Genomic DNA, 16,727 nt, shown 5'->3' on the forward strand with positions numbered 1-16,727 from the left:
GAGAGATACTAAACACGGAATTCTGACAAGATTATCTGTCTAGGTTTTACAACATGATAAATAAGACATGAAAAGGGATTAATTCGCAATTATGGATACAGAAAGGGTAAAAGGAAACTGTTTATTCTGAGTTACTCGGTCATTGTTGTGAATTGTCATCTGTTATGGGTGACTGATTATAAAATGCTTTTCGTCGAAGCGCTGTTTATATCAAGGTTTTGATCATATATCTTAAATATAAAACAGTCATGTCACATCATGTTAAAGAGTGGTGGCAGGACATTTGATATAAATGAATCATATATATTTGATATCATTAACGTCTCATAAAGTATTTATAGCTCCGTGATTCCGCCCGAATTCAAAAGCGGAGTGTGGAAATATTTTTTGGGATTTAGAACTTTTCATATTTAATGAATTAAGAGTTACATTAACCAAATTCTAAAGTAACAACCAGTGAGAATTAAAATACGAGGGTAAAACAAGGCACCAGTTTTAAAAAAAACATTGAAAGTAGTAAAACAATGTTGCTATGACAATCATTCCTTCGTTATCACAATAAAAGTATTAAAATAAAGCTGCGGTCGGTTATCTCATTTTGGCACAGGGAGGTCCTCATTAGAATTATGTTCCCAAAAGACATTTGCGAAGCGTTTTGGGCTGCAGTTCATATTTCCTGAGAATCTTAAGAAACTAAAGAACGAATTGCATTCTTGAGAAATACATTCCCGACAACAGTAGGGACTATCTTTTTAAAGACTTCGAAATGAGACATGCATGTGTGCGTTAACTTATATTCTCTTTAACAATGGAATTCGGATACCCTTACAAACTTCTAGGAATAAAAGCTGTTCTACTTTTATCTACGAGAATAAAATCTATCATACTTTTAAGAGCAATTTTTATTCCACACTGCAGTTATTATTTTTTATTGAAAAGGGAGGTCTTTGGCAATCAGATGACCCTATACTTCAGCAAGATATAAAGTAATAATTAATTTATATATATATATATATATATATATATATATATATATATATATATATATATTATATATATATATACATATATATATATATATATATAATATATATATGTATATATATATAGAATATATATATATATATATATATATATATATGTGTGTGTGTGGTGTGTTGTGTGTGTGTATCCATAGTTTTCGAGGTCTCTGAGATGAATAGTGATGCTCCTGATGCCATTTAAATCCTAGGTCATCACCTGATAGGAAGTGGGGGTGAATACAGGTGGGAAGGGGGTAACATGTTAAAATAACCTAAAACGGCGGATATTAATGTCTAATTTATAGTTTTAGAGGTCGCTGAGATGAATACAGACACTCATGATGCCCTTTAATTTCAAGTTCAGCTCCGATAGGAGAGGGGAGGTGAGAAGGGTGGGAAGGGGATAATAGGTAAAAATAACCTAAAACAACAGATATTGGTGTCTCAGTCATAGATTTTGAGATTTCTGTGATGAATAGTGACACTCATGATGCACTTTTAATTCTAGTCAAGCCCTAATAGAAAGGGGGCTTGAGAAGTGGGGGGGATGGGGGGTGACATGTAAGATTAACCTAAATCGATAGATATTAGTGTTTAATAAATAGTTTTTGAGGGTGCTGATATGAATAGTAACCCTTGATGCCATTCAAGTCCAAGTTCAGCCATGATAGAAAGGGGAGGTTTGAGAAGGGGTGTGAAGGTGGTGACAAATAAAAAAACTGAAAACTACAGATATTAGAGTCTAATCCATAATTTTCGAGGTCACTCAGATGGACAGTGACATTCCTGATTCTCTCTAAGTCCAAGTTCAGCATGGGAAGGGGAAGTGTGGTGAGAAGGAGGTGATAAAAAATGTAAAAAAAAACGGATATTAGTGTCTAATCCATATCAGGCAAGGTTGCTGGGATGCATTGTGACACTCCTAATGCGCATTAAGTCGAAGTTCAGCCCCAATAGGAATAGAGGTGAGAAGTTGTTAAATATAAAATGTTGAAAATTCCGGGGAATATAACTGAAGTTACTATCGTAACAGGAAAGGGAGAGAGTGAGAGGGAGAGAAAGTGAGAGAGTAGGGGGAAATGTTGGGAGAGAGAGAGAGAGAGAGAGAGAGAGAGAGAGAGAGAGAGAGAGAGAGAGAGAGAGAGAGAGAGTTTATCAGTTGTCAATCATAGATTTTTTGAGTAGTGCTTAGTTGATCAGGTAGTATTATATATATATATATATATATATATATATATATATATATATATATATATATATATATATATATATATATATATATATATATATATATATATATATCATATATATATATATATATATATATATACATATATATATATATATACTATATATATATATATCATATATATATATATATATATATAAATATTGCTCCCCAAAGAGGGTTACTGCATTAAAATCACATGACAGCTAGGCCAATCGTTTATTCTAACGGTAATATTACTATTTTTTAGGAAAATAATAAGTTTAAGCTTACAAAATAAAAAAAAAATCTTGATAATGATAACAACAAGTTAAGCAAAAAATCCAATATCCATTAATGGTCTATACGAGTGAGAGCTATATGTCGTGACGTAGACGCGTATTCGTGATATTGAATATATAGATCTTTTGGACCGTACATTCGGTCATGCCCATTGAAATTATTTCTATAATCCATTTAATTGATGACAGTTTGTGTGATAGATACTACGATCAACAATGGCTCATTTTCCTGCATTTTTTTCTTCTTCTATACTTTATTTATTTGTTTTTACTCATTCTAAACACATCGATTTAGAACTAATTTTTGTGTTTTATTTGGATGAACGGTATTATAAGAAATCGGTCGATAACTAATGATTTTATTGAAGCAGTTCCATTAAGATAATCTTTATTCATTTACTTTTGAAAAGATGTTAGCTTTTGAACCTATATCATTAGTAAAGGAATAAGGAATATCAAACAGAGATACTGAGCAATATCCCGACATAGTGATTTACTGCACATGGTTATTTTCGTGTTCTTAAGCGTTCGACCGTAATGGTTAGGTGACATTGCCCCTCATCAGATATTGGATTCACCACATATCGGGTCTTCTTGTGACCTTGACACAGTTCCGGACTCGTAAAAATGAAAATGAGGACACGGATGTTTTTAATCCTTAGGGAGATGGATATACGTTTGAATTTTTAAACTTCTATTGGAGGACATATCCTAAACACGACTGCTGAATTTGGGTAAACAGATGATCAATTATTAAGGATTAATGTTTTGATTTTATTTTTCTTATTCTTGATGCATAGTTGAGAGATTCCAAGTCAGGCCTTGGTCCCGCTAATGAAAAAGTAATAATAATAAGGTCTGTTCTTAATCCTTTGGTAGGTGTATATATATTTGAATTTTTAAACTGCCAGTTGAACGAATTACTCTAAACGCTACTACTGAGTTTGGATAAACAGACGCTTATTAAGGATAATTGTTTTCAATTTGTGGCTCTTAAAGCACAGCGGCGAGATTGAAGATCAGGCACTGATCTCACTTATGAAAATTTAATGATAATAAAGTTCTTAAAATAAAGTACCCTAGATTCAGTTTTATGAATTTGTAAATTCCAACACAACATGTTGAAACATATACGAGGAAACGTAATTCAATTTTCTAAATGTAAAACTGTATTGAAAAGATCCTCCAATTTTTTAAATGGAACTACAAATTAAAAAAAAAAAATACCTATTTGCTAATATTGTCCGTTACAAAAATGCTGTACAATATATTTGGGGATTGGTAATGTTAAATTTTGCATTCAAAATATGTAGGTGCTGCTGCGTTTTTCACGCGTGCTAAAATTTCAGCATTAAAAGTGGTTTGCATGATGCATTAGAATTTACATACTATAGCCTCATTCTTGGTTACCAAAAAATAGTGTACGATTCATAACGAATGAAGGAAAAATATTTGTAGCTTAGCCATATTTTTAATGTCCCTCGTGGCTCTGGGTTATAATCGTCATTGCAGCATGAGAGAGAGAGAGAGAGAGAAGAGAGAGAGAGAGAGAGAGAGAGAGATTTTCCCTGATATAGCAAATTATTCCGTTTCACTCATATTCTCACAGATATTTTTTTCTGAATACAGCCTAAAAGATAACCAGTTGGTGTTGACAAAACAAATAAATGATTTACATCGAAATCTTTACATACGTTTTCATTGCAGATGACTATGTCAGGAAAACACTTAAGCAAGGATTTAAAGTAAAGGCTCGGTGAATATACAAGTTTTACATTATAAGAATTGCATAATGCAAGAAAAGAAATCATGTAATTTTATAAGGATTCCTTATGAATTTAGTAACCAGCAAAAAAAGTCATACGGATTCAAAGTAGGCATGTTCAGTTATTCTAAGGATGAGGTACTGGAAATCTTATAGTATTAAAAAAAATATGAAGCATACGAACTTAGGTATGGCAATGTAATTCAAGCTATCAAACTGAATTGAGGTGGCTTTGTTTATCTTTCCGCCCTCAGATCTTAAAAACTACAGCGGCTAGAGGGCTGAAAATTGGTATGTTGATCATCCACCCTCAATCTTCAAACATGCCAAATTGCAGCCCTCTAACCTCATTATTTATTTTAATTAAAGTTGAAGTTAGCCATAATCGTGCGTCTGGCAACTATATAGGACAAGTCACCACCAGGCCGAGGACAAGGTTTCATGTGCCGCGGTTCTTACAGATTATACCGAGACCATCGAATGGTAGATCAATTTTCAATGGCTTTGATTATATGTTGTACAGAAAACTCGGTTGCCCCGAAAAAACTTCCTTGCATTTTTTACTTGTTTTGTGTTTACCTGTGCCAACGACCTAGTCTTCTAAACTAAACTAAACAATACAGAAAGGGAAGGTGGATGCAGAATAAGTTTCTATATCATCAAATGAACGTGTTATATTCACCACACGCAATATTACTTGTTTTGCTTATTTTCTCTAGAGACATGTTTTGACGTCAAATTGACAGTTGGCGCCTGCGAGGATATGTTACAATAGGCCTAAACATGCAATATACATTAAGTATATTCTGATTATAATTGAACAACGATAACAAAATAACTTCTGGAGCAGAGGAATGATATTATGATAAAGAAATATAAAGAAATATTGAGACCATCCATTTAAATGTAAAATTAGAACTTCACCTTTACCAGACAAGTCTCTAAAAATGAAAATAAGGTCACCACATTTCACCAAACAACTTTTGGTGTCAGTTACATTTCAGAAAATCTTCCTCTATAATTCATATTCACTCTGCAGCTTTGCTTTTATAGTAATAGAATTTTACTGTTGTTGTTTTTTTTTATGAAATCGCTGACAAAAATATTTGTTTTACAGATGTTACATTTACTGTGCATCGCATTTCCTTTTACTATATTATGCTATGTCTTTCAGCTGTAAATATCACCTATACCTAAACATTCTGTACATAACTGCATCTAATACTTATTTAGGGTAACCAACTTTGCCACATATTATCTTTGGAAATTACCTATGTTACACATTTCTATGAAATGCCCCTACCAGATTTAATATTTTTGGAATACACCCATAATAATTCTATATTTGTTCTCTGTATGTTTTAGTGATAAAAACAGAGGAAGCCAAAGAAAATATGTCAATCATCACTCACTTTAGAAAACCGTACCTTCAATCATGTTGAAAGGTGATTGACATCCTTGGTTCACATTTAATTAATGACAAAAAAGGAATTTGTTGCATGGGGGGGTCGATCGATGCTGCTTTAACATACAGAAAGAACCAGAATGTCAATCATTTACAAAAAAAAAATTTCTAGATTAAAACCTCGTTCAAATATGAACTTTAAAAGGGTGCTTCGCTTGTATAATACAATAACGCATTCATATTATCTATAATAATAAAATCCTAGTGGAACACTTTCTTAGTTGTCTGCAAAACTGTTTGGCCGCCCCTGGAGGCGCCGGGTAGGTAGGGAATCGGGAGGTTTGGGTAGACATGACGGGCAGCGCCGAGTTCCAGCGCAGCATAGCATATGCCATCAAGATCGCGTTCTATAAATGGCAACAAAGGACTTGATGTCGGGAAGTCCAAAGTTTTGTAAGTATCTTATCAAATCTTGGATTTAGTATATTTTTAGTTAAAATTGTCTTATAAAAAATGTACCATTACCGAAGAAATTCATTAACGTAAATGACGTTTTTTTAGAAAAAAAATATGTAGACGTCATGTAAATTAGCTTACAGAACCGACATTTGCTCCAGAACGGAAAGAAATAAGAGAGAATTAGACTGACTAGAGAAAAGCAAAAGAGTAGAGAAACTCGAGAGGAAAGAGAGGAAGAAGGCTCCTTGAATTCCCGTGAATCGGGCAGAAGACTGACAGGATAAGACAGCAAGATCAATCTTAGAAAGGGATATGTAATCTATCTGTCAGGTTTTAATGTGATTGGCCTGATTTCGACACGAAGGTCCTGGAGGGCCCAGTAAATTTCGTGATAAAAATGAGAGAGAGAGAGAGAGAGAGAGAAGAGAGAGAGAGAGAGAGAGAGAGAGAGATAAAACTGAAATGCAAGTTAATAAAATTAGATAATGCTTTGAATATTTTCCAAGAATGGAAATAAAATACTGTTATTTCAAAGGTTGTCGGAAACGCGGTAGCTTATGTAGTATATGGTTATTCAAGCAGATTTATATTCTCTCTCTCTCTCTCTCTCAACTGACGGGGGGGGGGGGGGGGGGGGGGGGGGTAGTCCCTCACATTCAAAGCGTCACCAGTAATGTCACTTAGTTTTATTAGTTATTCTGTTGACAAGAGTTTGAGGCCTAATCTTGATAATGACTAGCTGAAGTAAAACTATTTCTCTCTCTCTCTCTCTCTCTCTCTCTCTCTCTCTCTCGCTTTACTATTCCTCACCGAAAACAACCAATTCTGTTTCATAGAAAGCCACAGTGTTTTTAGGCTAATATATATATATATATATATATATATATATATATATATATATTATACATATCGTATATATATATACCTTATATATTATATAATAATATAATATATATATATAATAAAATTATTATAATTAATAATTATAACATAATATATATATATGATATATTAGTTTTATATAATTATAATTAATAAATAATATATAATAATGTTATAATATAATATAATATAATAATTCTATATATTTATAGATTTATAAATATATTATCTATAATATATATATATAATGAAAATATATTTAATATATAATAATATATATATAATATATATGCCTATATATATATATATATATATATATATATATATATATATATATTATATATATATATATATATATATATATATATATATATATATATATATTATATTATTATATGTATCTCTATGTAATACATATATATATGTATTATATGGTTTTATATATATATATTATAAATATATATATTAATATATATTATATATATATATTATATTAATATATAATTATATTTGGAAGTGTTTATTTGAGATGGCTCAGAGTTTTGAATTGGCCTGTATGAATACATGGTTTCAAAAGTTGGATAAGTACTTGATAACTTATGAAAGTGGAGAAGTGCAAAGCCAAATATATTTCATACTGGTTAGAGGAGCCAACAAAAGCAATGTGACAAATTGCAAAGCGATCTTAGGAGAAGCTTGTGTTAAACAGCATAGGTTGGTGGTGATGAATTTTAAAGTAAGTGGTAGGAAACCCAAGAAGAGAAAGGGAAAATCTAGAATTAAGATTTGGGACCTTAAAGGAGAAAAGGGGGAGCAATTTGGGAGGACTATGAGAGAGAGATGGCTGGAAAGGGGGAACGTAGGATTTGGACAGGGTAACAGAGTGGAAAATATCTGGGTAGACTTAGAGAAATATGTGTGGGGGAAGCAGAGGAACTGGTGGGAAGAACCAGCGGATATGGAGTGTCGAGAGGAGAAAAGTGGTGGTGGAATAGGGAGGTGCAAGAATCAAACAAAAGAAAATCAAAAGCATATAAGGACTGGAAAATAAGGCATTCACAGGGTGCAAAGGAAAGGTACAGAGAAGAGGAAAGAGACGCGAGAAGGAGGATAGGTATGGCTATTGGAAGGGCGGCAGAGCAGTTGAATGAAATACTAGGAACAAGAGAAGGAGAAAAGGATATCTATAAGATTTCAAACTTGAGGAAAAGGCAGAGACAGGATATGGGTAAATTGGGTGTCATCAAGGATAGTGATGGAAATATATTGTATAGGGATGAAGACATTAAGTAAAGATGGCGAGAGTATTTTGAATAACTGTTAAATACTAAAAAAGAAAGCGAGGAGATGGGGGAAGCACAGAGGGTGGAGGGACCAGTGATGGAGATACAGGATACAGAATGAAGATAGCATTAAGGAAAATGAAGAATGGTAAATCACCAGGTCCATTGGAGTTCCAAACTGAAATGATCAAATTACTAGGTACATGGTTGGGTGGTTAGAAATGGATGCAAAATTTATTAAAAGTTATATGTGAAGAGGAAGAAATGCCAAGGGACTGGGAGGAGAGTCTAATGGTATATAGATGGAAACCAGGAGCTCTATTGTGCATTTATAGCTCTAGATCTAGAGAAAGCATACGATAGAGTCCCAAGAGAAGTGATAATTTGGTGTTTGAGGAAAAGGAAAGTCACAGAAAAGTTGGTTAGGCTAGTCAAGAACGAGCACAAAAGTAATAACAGGAGTTAGGGAAACAGAAAACTTTGAAGTTAGTGTTAGATTACACCAGGGGTCAGCATTAAGCCCAATTTTGTTTGTGCTGGTCATGGATGTAAATAAAGAGATCAGGAATGACGAACTGTGGGAGTTGTTGTACACCGTTGATTTGCTGTAGCTTGAAGGTGAAAGCGAATAAAACTCGGAGTTTTGCTGAACAGTAGGGAAGATAGAGACAGAATAGTAATAAAGAAAGAAGAGGCTCGATTATAAAACCGGCAAAAAAGTTTAAATACTTACGATCTACTTTGCGCCAAGAGGCAGGATGAGAGGCTGAAGTTGACAGTAGGATAAAAGCTGCATGAGGGATGTGGAGAGAGGTAGCTGGAGTGGTATGTGATAAGAAGATGCCAATTAAGCTAAAAGTCAAGATGTATACACAGTGATAAGACCAGTGTTAATGTATGGAGCAAAAACGTGGGCTCTAAGAAGAAAAGAGGAAGTAAAGCTTGGGAGAACATAGATGAGAATGTTGAGGTGGATTATGGGAGTATTGATGCTTGAGATATTGGAAAATGATGGAATAAGAAGGGCAGGTTTAACAAAAACTACAGGGGTAATAAGAGAGTCACGATTGAGGTGTTATGGGCATGTGTTGAGGATGGATGACGAGGAGGGAGTGAAGAGGGCTTGGGAGGAACCTGTTATAAGAAGATCAAGAGGGAGAACGAAAAATTAGGAATGGCGAAAGATAAAGTGAAGGGAAGATTGGAAGGAGAAAAAATTTTGGTTTGGTAGAGGATGATGCCTTTGACAGAAGGCAGTGAAGATGGCGCAACAAGCAATCGATCCCTTAATGTGGGGATAACGGTGGGAAAGAATATATATATATATATGTGTATATATATATATATTATATATATATATATATATAGATATATATATATATATATATATATATATATATATTTGACTCACATGCAGACGAAACTCAGGTCTTTTGTAATGAAAGAGGAGATGGCTGCCAACCAGGCACAAGAGTCATAAAAGAAGATGGAACCTAAATACTACTGTACCTAAGGTTTTACCTGGGCAGGATAACTACCTTGCATACCTGCGAGTTTTCCCCTCTCTCGGTATGCAAGGCAGTTAGTGATGCCCAGGTAAAAGCCTTAGGTCTAGTGGTACTTTGGTGCCAGCTTCTTTTATGACTTGTGTTGCCTGGTTGGCAATCAGTCTCGTCTCTCAATTGGAATACCTGGTATCAATCCTGATGAGAGTCAGAAATTTGTTTCTGTTCCACACGTCATTGTGGGTCGATTATATATATAATATATATATATATATATATATATATATATATATATATATATATTATATATATATATATATAATATATATATGAATATATGTGATATATATAATATATATTATATATATATATATATATATATATATGTAAATTGACAGACAGAGATGCATATGAATTCTTTCTGTCTCTGCCTGTCTCTGTCTGTCTGTCTCTTTGGCTCTCTGTCTCTCTGTTTTCCATTAATCTGCAATTTACCACTAAAAAATCGTCTCCTCCAGCAACTCTTCAATTTGGGGATTACTTCCCAAATGAAATGCAAAGCCTTCTCTCTCTCTCTCTCTCTCTCTCTCTCTCTCTCTTCATACCATCCCCCTTGAAGTTGTTAATGAACAGAATGGTTGAACGGGCAAATGGGGAGAACAGAAAGTGTTAGATATCAGAATTCTAGGTCGAGAAGGAGAAGACGAAGAGGAAGCAAAGAGAGAGAGAGAGAGAGAGAGAGAGAGAGAGAGAGAGAGAGAGAGAGGGGTGGGGGGCATGGACATCAACAATTCAGATATGTATGTAATTTGGAGAGAGAGAGAGAGAGAGAGAGAGAGAGAGAGACCATAGACATCAACAATTCAGATTACTTACATAATCCTGATCTGTAAAGTAATTGGAAAGGAGAGAGAGAGAGAGAGAGAGAGAGAGGAGAGAGAGAGAGGAGTGAGGAGACGAGAGAGAGAGAGAGAGGAGTGTTTTCCTCTAGGGTCTGTGTATAATAACCGATTCTCCTCCTGCCATTTGTAGATTGAGAGGGAATTGGATTTCGGTTTTTTTGAAATTGTCGAGGATATATATACTCTCCCTTTTGTTATACAAGTGTCATAACAGTTTGGGAAGGCCATCACGTTGCTTTTATGGATAATAGTTCTGTCTACCTTTATTTGTTTAGTCAGTTTCTTCGCTGTTTGCAATTTCTAAAAAACAATATTTAATATATATATATAATATATATATATATATATATATATATATATATATATATATATATTATATATATATATGTGATGGCTGGCTTGACCACCACACAAAACACTAAACTTTTATCAAATAGTATTCACCAAAATACCATACTAAGTCCACAAAAGGTGGAATGGTATCCAACTTCAATAAGAGTGCAAAAGTCAATTCAAGGGGACAAAGAAAATACTTCAAAAATATACAACTTAACCTTTAATACACAACCTCAGATGAGAAAATAACACCTGAACCTCAACAATACAATAATTACTGAGAAAACACTCACTTTTAATATAAAACTCCCTGCAAAAGAAAACAATTACACGATTAAAGGAAAGGTCATCAACACATACATACTAAAAAGGGGAGAGGGTCCAGAAAGGAGGAGGCAAGCGAAAAGTAAGAATATCCTAACAAATACAATCTAAATATCCCTAACAAGTTCCTCAAACGACTTTATAGGTCTCCTCTTAGAGGACAATAAACTCCACGTCTGGAGGCTTAATCTGGGGGGCAGGGAAAATTGAATCTGAAACTATGGTGTTGGAAGGGCTTTCACAAGCTCCACTAATGACGTCAGCAGAGGATCACAGGTCGTGATTCGCGATAAATAATTACAGGTATAAATATTATTACCTTGGGACAGAGAGGTCCCTTGGCTTTTGGATTTTACTGAAACAAGGGCAGTACACAAAATGCAGAATAAAAGGTTCTTTGCTGCAGAGTAAGGATATCCAAAAAGCTATACAGCTTCAAAACGTAGCTCTGCAATGTGGCGAGGAATAAATATAGTTCCAACAGCAATAATCGGTGCCCTTCAAGGTTGGAGGCTCAGAAACACACTGAGGCAAACTCCTCAAGCGTAAACCTCCATCCCTCGGATAACGAAGGATCGCCGCCACGTAACCAACACACTTGAAAAATATAAAACAGTCGTTAGCCAATAATAAACACCAAGATAACCACCGGTGAGGAGACAAAAAGCTAATAAAGAAAGAATACAACACTTCTATACTTAACATTAAAAATCTAAAAACTTAGATAATTTAGAAATTAATGACAACTAAGTTACACCTCCTCACCCGACCAAAAAAAATTTTTTTCAAAATTTTTTTTTTTTTTTTTATAAAGTACGTTAACATCTAACTACAATATATATGTTATCACATACTGAAATAATAAAATCAACATTCAAAAATAGTCAATTAAACAAACTGCAAAGAGCAAAATATTCTCATCAAAAACATGACCTAAACAAAAGGAAAGTGGGTGGCAAGTACCAAGGATAGCAGCTCACAAGGATAGCAGTATATAAGGATAGCAGCATATAACAAATACCAACAACCTCATAAGCTTAATACTATTCACAGGAAACTCTCAACATCACCATTCGATAAATAAATACCCAACCTAAGAGTTTCACATCACTCACACCATTACTAAACTTAAGAGCGAGTCATGGCTCTAACAACCGGATTCTGTTTATATAGTCCAAAGGCAATAACCTTTTCCACACTCAATACACTGTTTTATTTCAGGGATACACTTCACTCACTATCAATAAATGTTGGGCTCAAAAACCACTGTCTATTTCAGTGTTATATCACACTTATCACCATAGTGTCCAATACATACACACACACCGAACGACACAGAGAAGACCACCACAAGACTCCCCTACGCAAACAAACACACAAAATCGATGAAGCGTAATTATTAGCCTGAAAATACAGAATAACCGGATTAGTGCCTATCTCTTTTCTTAGCTTATTATAAACGTTATCGTACCTGACACCTCAAAACCTTAGACCACCTATTTAATCAACCATTAGCAAATACCAGTGATCACCCCCACCTTTTAACCTTAAATATCCCGTATACTACACCTAAAACATTATCGTCCTCTGTAAAGAACCCATGATTAATAAATCTTAAATATACATTTGTTTCTACTCACTACGTGCCCACTTCAACAGCACACACACCATAATTAGAACGATACAGATACTACCTTTAATAACTGCATAGCCCTCTGCCAATAACCACTATTCAACGCTGCGAGAGAGAAAATCGGCAACAACATTATCTTTTCCTGGATGTGGGAAAATTCTAAATTCCACTCTTGCAGCATGAGACTCCACCTCATCAATCGTTGATTTTTATTCTTGTATCTGCTGATGAAGGTCAGGGGATATGATCCGTCAAGACCTTAATAGGTGTATCGTGGAGGAGAGATAAACCTGAAAATGGTTAATAGCAAATACTAAAGCAAGAGTCTCTTTCTCACAGTGGAATACCTACGTTGGGTGGGAGGACAACTTTTTTGAAAAGAATGCGACAGGATGAGAAAACTCCCTGTTCGTCATTCTGCAACAACAAAAACCGCTTCCTACACCAACGTCACTTGCATCCGTGGCAAGAGAAAAAGGACGTTCAAAATCAGGAGCCCTCAAGACAGGGAAATTAATTAGTACTCTTTTCAAATTATCAAATGCCTTTGTGTTTCATCAGTCCAGACAAAAGCTACCTTCTTTCTTAAGAGATTAGTCAAAGGATCGGCGATGTCAGAAAAATTTCTAACAAACCTTCGGTAGTAGCCACCCAACCCAAGGAATTTTCTGACATCCCTCCTGCACTTAGGGACTAACATTTTTTCAATACATTCGATATTTGCTTGCTTAGGAGCAACTTTACCATTACCAACTTCATGACCCAAATATACAACCCTCGCCTTTGCGAATTCACTTTTCTTTAAATTAATTACTAAAACCTGCTTTCTTCAAAACCTCAAACAGTGCCCTAATACGTTTTAAATGTGTTCCCAATCATCACTATAAATAAACAATATCATCAAATATAAACAACACACCCTTCTAAATCATAGACTAAAGTATTCATTAACCTCTGAAAGGTGGCAGCCGCGTTCTTCATACCAAACGGCATCACTTTACATTGAAACAGTCCCTGTGGTGTTACGAAAGCAGACAAGGCCATGGCCCGCTTCGAAAGAGGAACCTGCCAATAACCTTTCAGCAAATCGAATTTACTAATGTATTTGGCCTTCCTTACCATACGATCAATACAATCCTCAATTCGAGGTAATGGATAACAATCAGACTTAGACAATTCATTCAATTTATGGTAATCAAAACATAACCTGAAATCCCCGTCGGGTTTCTTTACCAATACAACAGGTGATGACCAAGGACTTTGACTAGGTTCAATTAGGTCATGTTTTAGCATATAATCAACTTCCTTCGCTACAACCTCATTTTTGAAGGGATTCAACCTGTAAGGAGATCGTTTCACAGGAGTGGCGCTACCTACGTCCACGTCATGCTCAAGGACAGAAGTCCTTCCCGGTACATCCGAAAATAATTCCTTATAATTAAATACCAATTTCTTTAAAGACCTTTGTTCTTCATTACTTAAATGAGAAACCATTCCAGAAAAATTTGTCAAAGAATTCTTATTATCCGAACGCCATTCACTTCCATTAAAACAATTATCATCAATACTTTCACCCTCTGAAAAAGAAAAATGGTTATCGTTCTCGGAAACTACAGCATTCCCAATGGTTGCTCTTTGTTATCTTTCAATAGATAGTTAATATAGGGCTTCACTGAAACACTTGCGTAAATCCTTAAGCCATATAATACGTGAAAATGATAATTATAAAAGTTATACACTGGAGGAGCTTTGAACAGTGGCGGGCTATGGCGTAGACTAATTGCAGTGATACCAGATACAGACAAATGAATAGCGCACCACAAAATGATATAAATGCTACATAATATTCCCTATGCTCCGATAAACATGAATAATTGCATTTATGTATTCCTAACACAACATGTATGCTAAATGTGCATGAGAAATACAGGTACATATTAATAATAATAATAATCATACATATAAGTAAATAATTGTGATAATCCATCACCTCCCCCTCCCCTTTGCGTTCAAAGAGCTTTATGAACGGGTATGGAGTCTAGGTGAACGTCGATACTCTAGGTGAGTGTCACTGCGGTTGTTGACTTGTAGCAGGGGCTACATCCTTCTTCTTTGGAGACTGTTGCATCTCATCCCGCAATTGTGAATTAGGGAGATGTACAGGGCGTAAGAAACGGCGGTTACGCCATAATATTCTTCCTGAGGGTAACTTCACATAGTAGTCTCGCGACTTGCCGATGCCCATTATAACGCCTGTCTTATCCCATCGCTTAGAGATAGGGTCTTGAATCCGGACATTATCATCAAGCTTAAGTGGTGACAAAGGGTGTGCATGGCTTGTCATACCGTATTTTGGCTTGCTTGAGAACATGATGCTACACGACGGTCGTATTCTTCTGCTTTTGCTTGCCATTCCTGCTTGAATGATGATGCATGGGCTGGGACACATGATCGGAGGGCTTGGCCATATAATATTTGTGCTGGAGAACGGCCAGCATAGTTAGGAGTATTCCGTATCTCCAACAGTCCTCTGTCAAAGTCTTCGGTGTCGATATTCCCAGAAGGTGCTACCTTTAGGATAAAATGTTTGACCTTCTTTACAGCTGCTTCAGCATGGCCATTGCTTTGGGGATAGTGGGGTGTGGACATCACATGTTGAACACCCCATCTGCCCAGAAAATTTTTGAATTCAGAGCTGGTGAACTGAGGTCCACCATCTGTCATCAGCCTTACAGGAACACCTAAGTCTCGGAAGATGTGGCTGAAGTGTCGTGTCGTTGCTTCTGCTGTAGTATTAGTACCAAATTTTACCACTACTGGCCATCCAGATAGCCTGTCTACATACACGAGGAAAGATTTCCCAGCAACACTGAATAAATCAGCGATACAGATTCGAAAGGACGAGAGGGGTTCTCGTTGCATAACCACGGCTCCTGCTGTTGACTTGGCTGCATTATCTGACATGGCTCACAGGCGTGGACCGTATTTGCTATATCTGAATTAATACCTGGCCAATATACAGTCTGTTTAGCCCGACGCTTAGTTGCCTCCACACCACGATGGCTGTCATGAAGGCGTGTTAAAATATTGCGTCGCATAGCTGAGGGAACCACTATTCGGGCTCCGTACAATACAAGGTCATCATCGGTGTATAATCCTCCCTTATTTTCCAATAGGGTAGTATGTCATTGTGGAGGTCGTAGCGATGACTGGGGAATCCATTGGCAACGTTCTGGAGGAGTCTTGTGTATGAGGGGTCCTCACGTGCTGCGGTGCGAATTTCTTCCAAGGTAAGATCTTGTGTAGTTGATGTCTTCACCTCTGAAATTGCGTTGACGGTCTTGGGCTATTACACTCCTTAGGGAAAGATGGGTTTCACTATTTAGCATATATCCTCAGACGTTGGGAGGCTCACAGGGGAACGTGAGAGGGCATCAGGGATGCAATGTTCCTTGCCCTTACGCCACACTTGCAGTGAAGATATATGGTGAAACTTTCTCTTTTAGACGTTGTAGACGTGTGTTCCACTGCATCCAAAGTATATGTATTCAAGATGGGTACCAGGGGTCTATGGTCCGTCACCAATGTGAAATGGGGTAATCCAAGTAAGAAATGACGACATTTAGTCATAGCCCAAACTGAAGCTAAACATTCCAACTCAATGGATGGCCCATAGTTTTCTGCATCAGCCAAAAATCGTGA

General features: G+C 35.8%; 1 protein-coding gene across 1 annotated transcript; it reads right to left on the reverse strand.

Moving 5' to 3' along the window:
- Nucleotides 1-15,365: 15,365 nt before the first annotated feature.
- On the reverse strand, nt 15,366-15,989 carry LOC135224762 (uncharacterized). The gene has a single exon (XM_064264087.1). It carries the CDS (start codon nt 15,987-15,989, stop codon nt 15,366-15,368), a length of 624 nt encoding a protein of 207 aa, XP_064120157.1.
- Nucleotides 15,990-16,727: the final 738 nt, after the last annotated feature.

Source organism: Macrobrachium nipponense, chromosome 12 (assembly GCF_015104395.2).
Source record: "Macrobrachium nipponense isolate FS-2020 chromosome 12, ASM1510439v2, whole genome shotgun sequence".
Lineage (NCBI taxonomy): Eukaryota > Metazoa > Arthropoda > Malacostraca > Decapoda > Palaemonidae > Macrobrachium > Macrobrachium nipponense.

Coding starts and splice junctions, on each gene's coding strand:
- LOC135224762 (XM_064264087.1), bottom strand. CDS start 15,989: ATGTCAGATAATGCAGCCAAGTCAACAGCAGGAGCCGTGGTTATGCAA.